General features: G+C 44.1%; 1 protein-coding gene across 1 annotated transcript in view; it reads right to left on the bottom strand.

Annotated features, from left to right (window-relative positions):
• NUFIP1 (nuclear FMR1 interacting protein 1) overlaps positions 1-14,598 on the bottom strand; it is a 210,178-nt gene that overhangs the window by 49,719 nt on the left and 145,861 nt on the right. The window contains exon 7 of the mRNA XM_086935016.1: positions 7,916-8,166. Within this exon, the coding sequence (XP_086791142.1) occupies positions 7,916-8,166 (251 nt within the window). The remainder of the gene's footprint in view (positions 1-7,915; positions 8,167-14,598) is intronic.

The following is a 14,598-nucleotide window of genomic DNA, read 5'->3' as shown; positions in this document are numbered from 1 at the left end:
AGGAAAGTCAAAGTGCAACGTGTAAATATCACGTGATTTTGCTCGGAATTTCAATCATTTAGACTCTAAATGATTGAAATTCCGAGCAAAATCACGTGATGTTTACACGTTGCAATTTCTGACTTTTCTCTTCCAAAGAATAAGCTAAATTTTAGAGGATGTCGGTATCGGGTCGGCTGGCATCCAGCATAACCTACTAACTCACAGACATTTCTGAAAACTAGGCACCAGTGGGATTCCAGGGTGGTGTGGGTTATGTGGATACCACCACTTTTTCTTACCAAGAATACCCTGTAAAAGTCAAACTTTTTTTTAAACTGTAGTTTATTGATTTTTTTACGAACAACAAACTTACAGGTCATGTTGGCTAATACGGAAGAAAATCTTCAGCAGACATAAATTAAAAAGTATGCAGAATAACCATATCAGCATTACAGACATGGAATAAACATATATCCTGTAAAAGTCAAACTTGAGCAAAAATTGTAGACTTTCCTCACAATTTTGTGAGCGAACATCCTTGAATGAGCAAGAATTGATAAACGTACCACTACCCAGTCATTCCACAAATCTCACAATTAAAGCTGTACCGTTTCTAAGAGTAGGCCCATGGCCCCTCACAGGAAAAGCCCTATAGTGGACTGCGGATTCATGTTTAGAATTTCAATCAACATCGGAATGTGGGTTGCTGAATTATTTGAACCCAAATTCAGCAGACACCCATGGAAACCTACCAATCCTAGACATTTCTGAAAATAAGTTAACCAGGAAGCTCAGGGTGGCGTAGCTTGTGTGGACACAGTTGCTTTTTCTGACCCATAATACAGTGCAAATATCAACATAAGAGTTAAAAGAATAAAACATTTTTCACATTTCTGACAGGTAAAGTTCTGCGGAAATCGACAAAGGGGATCCCAGCTAGCGTTGCCACACTTACTGCACGCATCTCTCATAAAAAATGAGAAAAAGTATTTAGCTTTATCCTAATTTCCATTTGTGCTTGGCATTCTGGGTAAGAAAACAGGTTTGGATCCACACATTCCACAACAAATCGGACTCCAATGGGTTTCTAGTTTTCAGACATGCCTGGGGTTGCTAGGGTTACCTAGGTGCAGGCCAACCAAATTCCAAAATGGAATCTGAGAGGAAATTGTATTTGTAGGCTTTCCTTTGATTTTTGATGAGAAATCTAGATAAGAAAATGGGCTACAGCTCATAGAAGCCACATCACCCTACACACCCATTGGCCTCTAGTTTTCAGAAAGTCAGAGAACCTGGAACCTATGAAAACCAACCAACCCCAGAATGCCCTTCAAATGACAAAGTTTGGCAAAAATAATCAAATTCCTTCCCATATCTATGATGGAAAGTTCAGAAATTCAAAAGAACAGCAAAACATCAAGTATTCCCAATAAAAACCATATCCCAAATGTAATTATGAGCCTATCACATAAGTCAGGAAAGGCCCAAGAATGTGACCTTAGAATAGCCTCAAAAACGCTTTTGGAATATGGACTGCTGTTGTGTTTGACCTGACACTGACTGGCAGCCAGGAAATCCTACCAACCCTAGATATTTCTCAAAACTACACAGCCGGGCAATTCTAGTGTGGTGCAGCCCGCATGGTTCTTACCACTTTTTAATACCCAGAAAATCCCTGCAAACACCAGACTTTAGTTTACAATAAATAGTATAGGAATGCTGCGGCTGAGGGCTTCTAGGGCGCTGCAATGGCTGGTTCGTTGTCCCACCGGTTAGATGCCAGCAACTGATCTTGAAGTGCTCACGCTTAATGTACGTGGGCTGCATAACCCAGTCAAACGTAAGGCGGTCCTGTTTTGTTTGGAGCAATCCCAAGCTGACATTTGCCTCCTTCAGGAGTCATCTCCTCCCTAGAGATTGTCATCGACTTAGGTCCCGTAAATTCCCCTTTCAATTTTTCTCCACGAACCCTACTAAAAAGGCAGGGGTAGCCATTTTGGTAGCCCAAAAGTTCAGGGGCAAGGTGTTACATAAAACTGCGGAAATTAAGAAGAGACTGCTGGTATATAAATTCTCGATCGGGGATACTACACTCACGGTAGGCACAGTATACGGACCTAATGAAGGACAAGAAAAGTTTCTGCATAGGGCACTCACGGAGATCACAGCCACGACTGACCGCTATATAGTGCTGGGGGGAGACTTGAACTTAGTTTTCGACAATGTGTTAGATAGGTCATGTCAGCGCACCTCGCAGGCTGGGGCTCTCACGACGGAGGGTTTGGCCTGCTTGACGGACCTAGGCCTCCTAGATCTTTGGAGCGTGTTCCACCCAGGTGAGAAGGACTATACGTACTATTCTAATGCACACAAGTCATATGCACGTTTAGACTACTTGCTTGCTTCTACACCTATTCAGGCACATGTCAGGAGGGTTAACATAGGTACAGCCTCCCTCTCCGATCATGCGCCGGTTACATTGGTCCTCTCCATGCCCATAGCGCAGAGTACACGCAGGGTTTGGCGACGACGGGAGTCATTGCTGTACAGGGAAGAGGTGGTCTCGAAGATTCAGCGCGCAATAGTGGACTATCTTTCCCATAACAGCAATGCTGAAACTACGCTGGCTACACAGTGGGCCGCGTTGAAAGCAGTTCTTAGGGGGGAGATTATTTCCATTTCGGCGGCGGAGAATGTGGAGCATCAGGCTAAGAGAGAGGAACTCACACAACAGACCAGGGAGCTGGAACAAATGCATAGGAGGACGGGAGCCCAGAGAATCTGGAGGCAGTTGAAGGCGGCGCGTCAGCAGCTAGCGGCATTAGATCTAGACCGGTCTGAATTTGCGGCCTTGCGGTTACGCATGCATATTATACCGGAGGGGACAGATGTGAGCGCCTACTGGCACACAATTTGCGAGAAGTGACGCTGCGGCGGGAGGTTCGGAAGATACGCAGGGGAGATGGCACTCGAGTCACGGAGGACCATGATGTCGCTAGTGCCTTCAGCTCTTTTTATGCAGACCTTTATTCCGCAGATCCTCCAGGGCCCAGAGTAGAAGCAGATTTCCAGGCTTCTGTTCCCCTGCCGGCGCTATCACGGGACCAGATGGAATGTCTTGAGAGAGAGATCCGACCGGAGGAAGTTATCTCGGCCATCTCCCGCCTCAAGGTGGCAAAAGCTCCGGGTCCGGGTGGCTTTCCGGCGAGTTTTTACAAGACATTCTGTGCCCAAGTGGCTCCGCTGCTTGCCCGCCTCTTCACTTCCTTTTCGGAGTTGGGAGCGATACCTGGGGATCTGCTAGAGGCTTCCATCGCTGTGATACCCAAACCGGGCAAAGATCATACCAAATGCGGGGCATACAGACCTATCTGCCTTCTAAACGTTGATCTTAAGCTCTATACCGGGATCTTGGCCTCTCGTTTGGGCCCATATATGGGGGGTTCGGTGGAGCCGGATCAATCTGGGTTCATCCCGGAATGCCAGACCTCTGATAATACTAAAAGGGCCTTCCATCTCCTTGAAAAGGCCGCTCGCACGGAGGGGGAATACATGCTGCTGGCCATAGATGCAGAGATGGCATTCGATAGGGTCCATTGGCCCTATCTGGAGAAGGTTTTAGAGAGGCAGGTATGGGCCAGAAGTTTTGAACTCGAGTGATGAACTGTTACAGGTTCCCCATGGCCACGGTCCGGGTCAATGGGTTTACGTCCTCTCGATTTGTGATTGAACGGGGTACGAGACAGGGGTGCACTTTGTCCCCCCTGCTATTCGCCCTTTATATGGAACCTCTTGCGCAACTTCTGCGACTAGGTCCGAGAGTGTAGGGGATCAAGTTTGGGGGCGATGTCCATACCATAAGTCTGTATGCCGATGATGTTCTGATCTCGCTTTCCAGCCCTAAGGATTCCCTACCGGCATGCTTTGAGGACCTCACAAACTTCGGCCGGGTCTCAGGTTTCAAGGTTAATATGACCAAATCGGTGGCCCTCGATTTGTTGCTTGCGGCGCCCACTCGTGCCCTCCTGCAGGAGGCGTTTCACATTCAGTGGGCCTCGGAGGCAGTACCGTACCTCGGGATACAGCTGGCCCCTTCCCTATCGGCCTCAGTAAATAAACTACTCCCAACTGCGACAGAAAATTAGGCGCGTGATGGGGCAGTGGAAATATTAACCGCTGTCTGGTTGGGTAGGATTGAGGCGGTCAAGATGACGGTCCTCCCCCAGATATTGTATTTTTTCCGCACGATCCCTCTCCGTCCCCCTCAGGGCTGGATAAAACTGGTGCAATCTGAGCTGTCTGAGCTGTCACAGTAAACTGTGGAATGGGAAGAAACCACGTCTGAAATTAAGCTTGGGGATGTTGGCCCCTGAACAGGGCGGGATAGGAGTCCCAGACCTGGCTGCATATTTCCAAGCGGCGCAACTGAGCTCCCTGGTGGAGTGGAGTAGGTAGGAGTCCAGGAAGCATTGCTTATTCCAAGACCAAGCTGGGCCTGGGAGAACTCTGCAGGAAATTCCCTTCATGCGTAGGGAACATAGACCCCCTAATCTGTATGCCTCCTTCATTACGCAGGTTCCACTGGAGATTTGGGACTGTGTCGGTGGGAGTCACGACCTTACAATTCTCTCGTCGCCCCTTACCCCCATTGTGGGGAATCCGGACTTCCAGCCGGGAATGGACGAACTGGCCTTCCCACGATGGAAACCTGCTGGCTGTCGATTTCTCTACCATATGTACACCCCGGAGGGCGTCATTCCCTTTTTGCAGTTTCGTCAGGAGTTCGGACTACCGGAATCTGAAAGACTCAGATATTTGCAGGTGAGGCACTGGTCTCTCAATGATAGTGTGCGGTCCTCGGCGGATAGACACTTGACGCCATATGAACGCTGGCTGATTACTAGCAAAACGGATAAACAATTGATTTCAGATCTCTATAAGATGCTCCTGAGTAGACACACCTACACGTACAACGCAGGCAGGGTGCGATGGGAGTTGGGGAGGTCTCTTACACACAAGGAATTAGAGGGGGGATACATTATAGGGCGCGGCATTCAGCGTATCACATGGGTCTCACTGACACCCTCACGAAGGTAGTGACCTATTGGTACTACACCCCTGAACGACTGCACAAGATGGACCGAACCAAGGATGCCCGGTGTTGGTGCGGCTGCGGACAGGTGGGCACACTGGTTCATTTGCTCTGGGAGTGTACGTTGCTCAAGGAGTATTGGGGCCAGATTCTGGAGGATGTAGATACCCACTTTGATGCAGAGATCCCTCGCTTTCCCTCGTATGTCCTTTTGGGACTCTCCAATGCACTGAACTACCTGTTGCGGTCCCGTCGGGGTCGCCTAATAGCTATCGCTTTAGGGTCCTTGATGCAGAACATTCTGCCGCTCTGGCGTTCGACGCAGATTCCCACATATCAGGGCTGGCTTCACCGCCTTTGGATGGTACTTGGAAGGGAAAAGCTCTTGTTGCCTAGGGCAGGGGAGGGAGCAAAATATGCAGAATTGTGGCAGCCCTTCTTGTCCCTACTGGCCTCTGAGTTCAAAGAAGTGACTTGTCCTAAATATCTCAGATTGCTACGACTTACGGGCGAGGGGGAGGGGGAGGGGGATGGGAGAGGCTAAGAAGACTGGGTAGGGACAGCAGTTGGAAGTAGGCGATGGATATGGACCATGGGGACGGGGGGAAGGTAGGGGCTGGTAGGGCAAAGGTTTGGGGTGCGGGTGGGGGTTTGTTGGGTCCGGGGGAATGGGGTTTGTTCAAGGGCTTCTTTTTCTAGTTTATTCTAACTGACAAGGTTGCGCATTTAGCCTAGGCTGGCTGGGGAGTTGTATAGCGGAAGTTCTGTTTCCGGGGGGGGGGCCTCTATGGGTTTGGATGGGGTGATCGGCCTATGTAAATTCCAGTGGAGCCAGTGATGCGATACCCCAGCGGGGCCTCCTAGCATCTCCACTTTGCTTATGACGCCGGCCCGAATTGGGTTGTAGGCAGCTTGCTGTGTTTAACAATAGTCCCCCCCCTGATTTGCGATTTGAATGTGCATTGCCCCTTCCACGCCGGCACAGTGGTCCTTTCTTTTGCTCTCTTCTTCTTTGTCAATAAAAATATTTAATACTAAAATAAATAGTATGTTTTAATTTCCAAGGGCTATGACTGCAGAATTTGCCCTCGGTGTCCACTACTACTCTGGGAACTCTACCAGCTACGGGCATTTTTAAGAACCAGAGAAAATTAGAAATCCGGGATGGTGTCAGTTGATGTATCACACAACACCTTTTCCCTCCCAGTAAGTCCTCCAAATATGAAAGTAGGTTTAATAAACGTCCTCCGGGGGACAGATGCAGTATTTGGGCTTAAGTTAAACAGACAAAGAAGGAATCCTAAAAAAAAAAAACACCTGGTTATATCTGAAAACTAGGGACCAACGAGATGATGTAAATTGTATGGATCCTATCCCTTTTTTCAACATGAACTGCCATGCACATTTCAAATTGTGGGTGAAGAAACTATTTTTCCTCAATTGTAGGTGACAGAAAACTTAAAAACTTCATTACAGTGGCCAAAATTCTCCCAGCCTGGGTGCCAACACTTGTCGTGATAAAAGGCGTAGCCCACGTGTTGATGGGTTATCATACTAAATAGAAATGGGCCAAAACTGCTAACATAAGAAATCAAAATTGATTCAATGCATTTGCATAGTCACAGTTTCGGACTGTTGCAATCACGTGTGATATCAGTGGGGCACTGTATTTATCTGGATAACTTAGGTGACATTGGATGATTGTATTTTTGGCACTGGCCACTTTAAAGTTCTCGATTTTTCTGGCACATAAATAGGAGGGAATTCTACTCTTTTCGCTCCAACTTTAAGTTTGCAAAGCATTCAGGGTAGAAGAATGTGATGGGACAATTGCAAGTCACATAGCCCCAAATCCCTAACGGGCAGAAAGAAGGTATACTACCTAACTTCCCCTACCACCTCCCCCAGCTGGCCGAAATACTGTGTTCGACCAACCTTGGGTGCTGAGGGCTGATGTAGGACTAACTGCTCCACACAACCCCATTTTTTGTGTAACCATTCTCTCTAGTGTCTAGTGGGCTTTTTGTGACCTTGGAGTGGCAGAATGGAGGAAATCTACCCCCAAGAGGCGCCAAAAGACTATGTGGGCATTGAGTGGATGGATGGGGATAATGTTCAATACCCGGAATGGTTACCTCCCATCATTTTAATTTCTATATTTTCAGTAGAAAGCAGTATAGTGGGCTTTCGCCATCTAATACTAATAATAATCTGAGGGCTAATCCCTCAGTGGGAAAGAAGCCTGTGTTGTCCTCCTGTGGTGGGTGATGTGGCCTCATCTAGGACTGACCACCACGCCACTATTTTTAGTAAGCCTTATGCCTTCATTGGGGGGTGGTAGGAATGTTGGGATGATACTGGAGGTAAACCTCCCAATCTACCCACCACAGAGAACAGGGATGGGAGGGACTTTGGAGAAAGAATGTAAGCGGTGGGTAATGGGTGTGGAAGGCCCACTATCAAGATGGGATTTGTGGCCCCTGGGGTGGGAGACTGGAGGGATATCTCCAAATCTCCTAAAATGGTGAGCAGAATGACTGTGGATACTGTGTGGTGGGGGAATTGATAGACCATGTGGTCAGGAGGAGGCTCACCCCATCCTATAGTGCTGGCGGTCTACTAGGTTGGAATCCTAAATCCTGCGGTGATTACTGACCAGGAATTCACTCAGTGGGAGACGGGGAGAATCACCCCTTACAAATGGTACTGTGCAGATTGGTGCTTGGAGAGCTGAGCTGTGCCCATGAGCACAGATTAGAGAGAGAGCAGTGGAAGAAATGGATGGTTATAAACAGTTATAAACAAATAAATATATGAGAAATGAAACAATGAATAATTTACCAGCATCGTTGCCAACCAAAATACTGAGTGGGTCCACATCCATCTTAAGTGCCATTGGGCCTCTCTCTGGTGGTTGTGTTTGTTCCTGATTTATGTTTTCTTTAAAGGTATCAGCATGGTTGTCTTTGAGCAAGTTCTCATTGCTTTTGAAGTTTTTCCTGAAGCCACCTCGATGTTTCTTGTGAAATCTTCCTTGCTGTTTATTCTCATTAGATTGACTACGAGGACCATTCTGCATCCCTCTCATCTTGCTGTAAGTAAAAAATCTAGGGCTTAGATAATAATAACAGCCTTAGTGCTTAAGACTTCTTTCAAAAAATCACATAAAACAACAGTAATTTAAGTCCAATGTTATTTTGAACAATGATGAGGATTTTGGAGCAAATATGTACGGAGTCTACCGATATTGCCAATAGGGCCTAACTGTTGACTTTGGACTGATTTAGCGTTTAGGGGACAATTGTTCGTCTGTCATGGTAATGGAGTAAATCACTGTCACCCTGACAGACATCTCACCCATCCCCAAAGCTTTTAGAATAAGGAGCTACAAAGAAATAGAGGGAGAGAGAAAGATGGAGAGAAAAAGATAAAAAAGAAAGTGAGGAGCACAAAGAATCATGCATTTGAAAACAAAACACAAAAAATCACTTAATTCTGTCATACAGTCTGGAGTTGTCCAGTCAGGTCATTCCATCATTCTGAGTGAGTGTAACAAGAGCCACGTCAAAGGCTTTGGACTGGCATGGGTCCTGTTACCCCAAATCAGCTAACATCTACATTTGGAGGGTGAGGGGCCTGATTTAGAGTATGGAGATCAGCTGGTGTGTCTGTCAGGGTAACAGAGTAAATATCTCTGTTACATTAATGAACATACCGTCTTCCAAATCTATAGATGCCCCTGAACCTATGGATATTCCTTAACATTTTTACAGATGGCTCCTTCAAACAGGAAGGCTGTCCGTCACACTTATACATAGTTTTCTTTTGCCAAAAACAAACCCTTGCATTGGGAGTTTGTTTTTGAAAAAAGTAAATGACCCCCAAACCCATGTGGCTTTCTAGCTTGGTGTAGGAGTCTTTTTTTTATTTTTATTTTTTAGTGTCCCACACTGCCAGGTTTTACCTGCCGGTGATGGATGGCAAAAAACAAAAACAAAAGGCATCCTAAATAGGGTGGACAGCCTTAACGGCATACTTACTCACACATCCGATTGATAACACCAACACTACCTAACCTTTCAGTGCTATAGCATATTGAATGGTTTCTACTCATTCATATGTATCGCCTACATTCTGCAGCGTTAAAATGTTAACAACCGCCTCTGCATGTATATTTCCTTAGCTTGTGGTGACCTCTTGTATGAATCCTGGTAACTTATTGCTGTGGCTATCACTTTATATCATGCTTTGTAAATGTCCGGTATTGTGCTCTTCTTGTTTTTCTGCTCTTCATTATTGGACAATTATGTATCTACCTGTGCATTGCATGTGCTGTATTGGTAATCTCCGTTTACACAATTTTAATAAATAAACTATATATAAATAGGGTGGAAAGACAGTGACCAGATGGTAACCTGCTTTAACTTCATTGTTTTTACTGTTTTTGTTTACAAGCTGTTAATACATTGGGGGTTGTTTTTATGATGAGGCTTTTATATTGATATTCGTGGAGGCTGGCACTTTTATTTCACCTTTGCTGCGCTAATGTGGCGGCAGCCATTTTTTCCCTTGGCAGTGCTGCCATTTTGTGACAGCAGCACTCTAGTTTATCTAGAGAGGGTAATGAAAACATGGCTGTGGTGTGGATGCGCCTTGGAATGACAGTAACCCGCTTTACCCTCATTGTTCTTGTGTAGAAGGTGTTCATGAATTGGGTTCAGTTTTTATGCTAAGGTGCTTATATCGTTATTTGTGGGTCCTGTTCAATTTTGTTGCTGCCTGCTCTGCTGTGGTGGCAGAGAGACTCGTTTCAGATGGCACCATTTTGTGACAGCTGCATTTTAGTTGATCCAAGGAGGGTAATGAATACTCCCCATACAACCAGGGCAGAGTTGCGGACATGCAGCAGGTGAGCCACAGGCAAGCCTGCCTGAGTCTCGCACCATCCACACAGCTCATTTATGTGCCCTCAGAGGATCGCAGTCATAAGTTTTTACTGGTATGTTACATGTGTACCTAGGTATGTGGTGTGTGTGCTGTATCTCTTCCAGTGTGCTAGTGCCCTTTCCAGTCTGGGAAAAGGCAGAAGTGAGCCAGGCCATAAGATCAATTTGCAAGCCGGCCAAGCCCACACCTGAGCCACATTGATTAACATACATTCTCGCTCTCCCTTTTGTTTTTGATAGTTTTTAGGTCGAGCTATTTATAGCTCAGAACCTATTACAGGGGAAACAACACTTCTTGAACAAGCGGATTCCTTCCCAGATTCCATGCATTTCAAGTGATAAATGCGCGTGCACAGAAATCCGCTCCCCCACCAAGCAAGACAAACCAAGAACATCAAAGCGACCGGCCGCTTTGAGTCCATTTGCCACCAGCCACTTCACGCTCTCCGCAGGTCATAAACAGGACCATCTGCTCGTGATTGCTGGCCTGCTTGCCCAGCCCCCTCCCAGCATTCGTGGCACATGCATTCTTTTGTGTCGAAACAATTAATTAAATTGCTTTTTAATTAGCTGTACACAATCCCACTTATGTCCAAACCCTACGATTCCAGCATACCACTCCTCCGAACTAAAACATCGGGTTTAAATCTAACATTAGTACTTTCTACTTCTCTTTGTTGTTGCGTGTGTTTTATTCGTGGCCTTGCGGCTAGAGCTGCCGACTTTAGAGCTGGGGTTCCAGGTTCGAGCGTCGGCTAAGCTTACTGTGATTGTGGGCAAACCACTAAATCTCCCTGTGCCTTCCGGAAACGAACGTGTCCTAGTCAAACGTAACTGCTGCTCGTGTATAAAGCACTCTAATACCTTCGGGTCTAGTTCGCCCTATAATAAATCTGCAAAAAATAAGGTATTTGTTCCTGCCTTTTCTCAATTAATATCGAAGAGAAGTTAAATTAATCACGCCCTGTTCCTTTTTCACTCACCCTCACACCCCCTCACCCTCACACCCCCTCACTCACCCTCACCAGCATAGCGTAATAAAACACAGCATAGCATAACAAAAAAAGCATAGGATAGTAAACATAACATAGAATAACAAAACAAAGCATAGGATAGCAAAACATAGCATAGAATAACAAAACAAAGCATAGGATAGCAAAACAAAACTTAGCATAACAAAACATAGCATAGCAAAACACAACAAAGAATAGCATAGCATAACAAAACACAACAAAACAAAACATAGCATAGCATAACAAAACACAACAAAACATAGCATACATACCAAAACATAGCATAACAAAGCATAGCAAAACATAACATAGCATAACAAAACATAGCATAGCATAACAAAGCTTAGCATAGCGGAACAAAACATAGCATAACAAAGCATAGTATAACAAAACATAGCATAACAAAACATAGCATAGCAAATCAAAGCATAGCATAACAAAACACAACAAAACATAGCATAGCATAACAAAACATACCATAGCATAACAAAACACAACAAAACAAAACATAGCATAGCATAACAAAACAAAGCATAGGATAGCAAAACAAAACATAGCATAGCATAACAAAACATAACAAAACATAGCATAACAAAACACAGCACATAGCATAACAATACATAGCAAAACACAACAAAACATAGCATAGCTTAACAAAACACAACAAAACATAGCAAAACAAAACATATAATAGCATAGCAAAACATAGCATAGCATAACAAAGCATAGCATAGCAAAACACAAAAAAACATGGCATAGCATAACAAAACAAAGCATAGGCCAGCAAAACTAAACAGCATAGCATAACAAAACAAAACAAAGCATAGGATAGCAAAACATAGCATAGCATAGCAAAACATAGCATAGCATAACAATACATAACATAGCATAACAAACCATAGCGTAACAAAACATAGCGTAACAAAACATAGCATAACAAAACATAGCATAACAAAACATAGCATAACAAAACATAGCATAACAAAACACAACAACACAAAGCATAACAAAACATAGCAAAACACAACAAAGCATAGCATAGCTTTACAAAACACAACAAAACATAGCATAGCAAAACAAAACATATAATAGCACAGCAAAACATAGCATACCAAACACAACATAGCATAAAAAACATAGCATAGCAAAACAAAGCATAGCATAATAAAACACAACAAAACATAGCATATCATAACAAAACATAGCATAGCATGACATAGCATAGCAAAACAGCATAGCATAACAAAACACAGCATAGCATAACAAATCAAAGCATAGGATAGCAAAACATAGCATAGAAAAACAAAACATAGGGTAGCAAAACAAAACATAGCATAGCATAGAGCATCACTCGCCACCACCACAGCATCACTCAGGGGCACCACAACATCACTATGCGCTACCACAGCATCACTGAACGCCACAGCATCACTCGTTCGCCATCACATCACTCAGCGCCACCACAGCATCAATCTGTGCAACCATTCAACAACTGCTTCAAATATGTTCTCTCAATGTTTCAAGCTTTATTACAAATGTCACAAAAAGATGTTAATATTTCACTTCTGTTCTTTGATTTTCGTCACAATAAAATACACTGAACATAATATTCACAAAAGGCGCAGTAGTGCCAGAAGCAAATCTGCAACTTTGGGGCACCTATTCCAGGTGTATTTGCATCAGGTGTCCTGTTAATGTTATTCTTGGCTCATGTTGCTGCCCCTACTTCATGCCCAGGATAGCCCATGCTAATTTGAGGCCTATAGGTTATTCCCCAGACTGTTGGACTTGCCAATAGGTTTATACCTAATGATACTGCCCCTAGGACTCAGGTTTAGGTCTAATGTTTTTCTGCTTATGGAGTTGCCAAATGCTACTATGTGTATGCCTATGCTAATGTGATTGGGCCTAATGCAGGATGAGATTTATGCCCCATGTACTTATGTTGCTGCTGGTATGATGCATAACATGTTATATGCTGAGGGCGGACTCACACCTTGATCAATGCGGCTGATTTTATGCCTCATATCCATGTGGTTGTGCACAGTGTATTTATACCGGAGATCTTGCCTAATGTTATGCCATGCTGGTTTTCCTTCCAGGCCATTCTTAGGCTTAATTTATTCCTGCTGCTTTTGTCCTTTAATCAGTGTTATTATAAGGATTCCATGATGCCTCATTGCAAATGCTACAATTCAGGCATACATTGTCCTCCTTTGTGTATGCATGTGGTATTTATATAGCAAGAACATTGCTGAAAATCAGCATAGTGTTGGAGAGGGTCAACGCAGGATGCGGAGTGACTCTACATGAATGTTGGATTCAGAGAGGGGAAGTGGACTATTTAGAGTGTTGTGATTTATTTTGTATTTTTATAGGTAGGACTTCAGCTCTCCTATAAATTGAAGAAGGGTAAGAAGTTGTCCTGATTGATGCTTACATTTAGTTCCACTGGGTGTACAGATGGAGAAGGCCTGCTACTACGGTGTTTCTTTTTTTTGCACTTGTGTGTTTCCTGACAGTATGTGTGCTTAGATAGAGCCAGTAGTGACTGAGCTTGTGAGTGAGATGAGGAGTGTCAACCGTCCGTGATGGCTTTGTAGATGATGCAGCCTGCTTTGAAGGGGCTGGAAATGGGAGCCAGGAGTTCCAGGGGTCTCCAAACTTTCCTGCAGCAAGAGCTACTTCTGATCACTGAAAACCAGCCTGAGCTACTAGCAAATATAGGGATTTGATATGGGTACACAATTCCAAGATACTGCTCCGGAAGAGTTGTATCTCATAAGGTTTATATTGGAGTCGGAGGATCAATTTTGTCAATTTGCTCTCGAGACAAAGAAAGAAAGAGAGAAGGCTAAAAGAGGGAAAAAAAATAAAAAAGTGAGTGAAGGAAAGGAAGGAAGAGAGAAAGACCGACACAGAAGAGAATGACAGAATGAGAGAAAAAAGCAGGTGAGAAAGAAACAATAATTAGCCAGAAAGAAGCAATAATGAAAAAAAGAGGTAATAACAGAAATCTGAGAAAACAGGAAAAGAGAGGAGTGAGATTAAGGAAGAAATAATTTTAAAATATGAAGAATAAATAAACAAATAGTGAAAGGAGAAGAAGACAAACAAGAAGTAGAAACACAAAAAAGAAAGAGCAAGACAAAGAAAAAAAGAGAACAAAAGAGAAAGAACGAGGAAAGGATGACAGAGTAGAGAAAAATATCAAGAGCAACAGACAGAATGGAAGTTGGGAATAAAGGAGAAAAACAGTACATATACGCAAGACAGGAGGAGGAAAAAATGAAAGTAGGAAAGAAAATTATAGGAAGGGAGAGAGAAAGAAAGAGAAAGGAAGAAAAGGTGGAGAAAAGAAATCGAGAAAGGAGAGAAAAATATGTCAAAAGTAAAATGGATAAGGAAGCCGATGAGAGAAATACAGAAGAAAAAAAGTAAAGAAAGATTTTTTCCGAAGACAGCACGCCTGGCCTGCACTGTCAGCTTCCAAACCTACAGAGAAACAGGCAGCTACTCAAAGACAGCCTACGAGCTACCCACCAGTAGCTGCAAATGACCTTTT

Source organism: Lissotriton vulgaris, chromosome 8 (assembly GCF_964263255.1).
Source record: "Lissotriton vulgaris chromosome 8, aLisVul1.2, whole genome shotgun sequence".
Classification (NCBI taxonomy): Eukaryota; Metazoa; Chordata; class Amphibia; order Caudata; family Salamandridae; genus Lissotriton; species Lissotriton vulgaris.
Note: the sequence above shows the minus strand (reverse complement) of the source record. Positions and strands in the feature narration are given on the sequence as shown.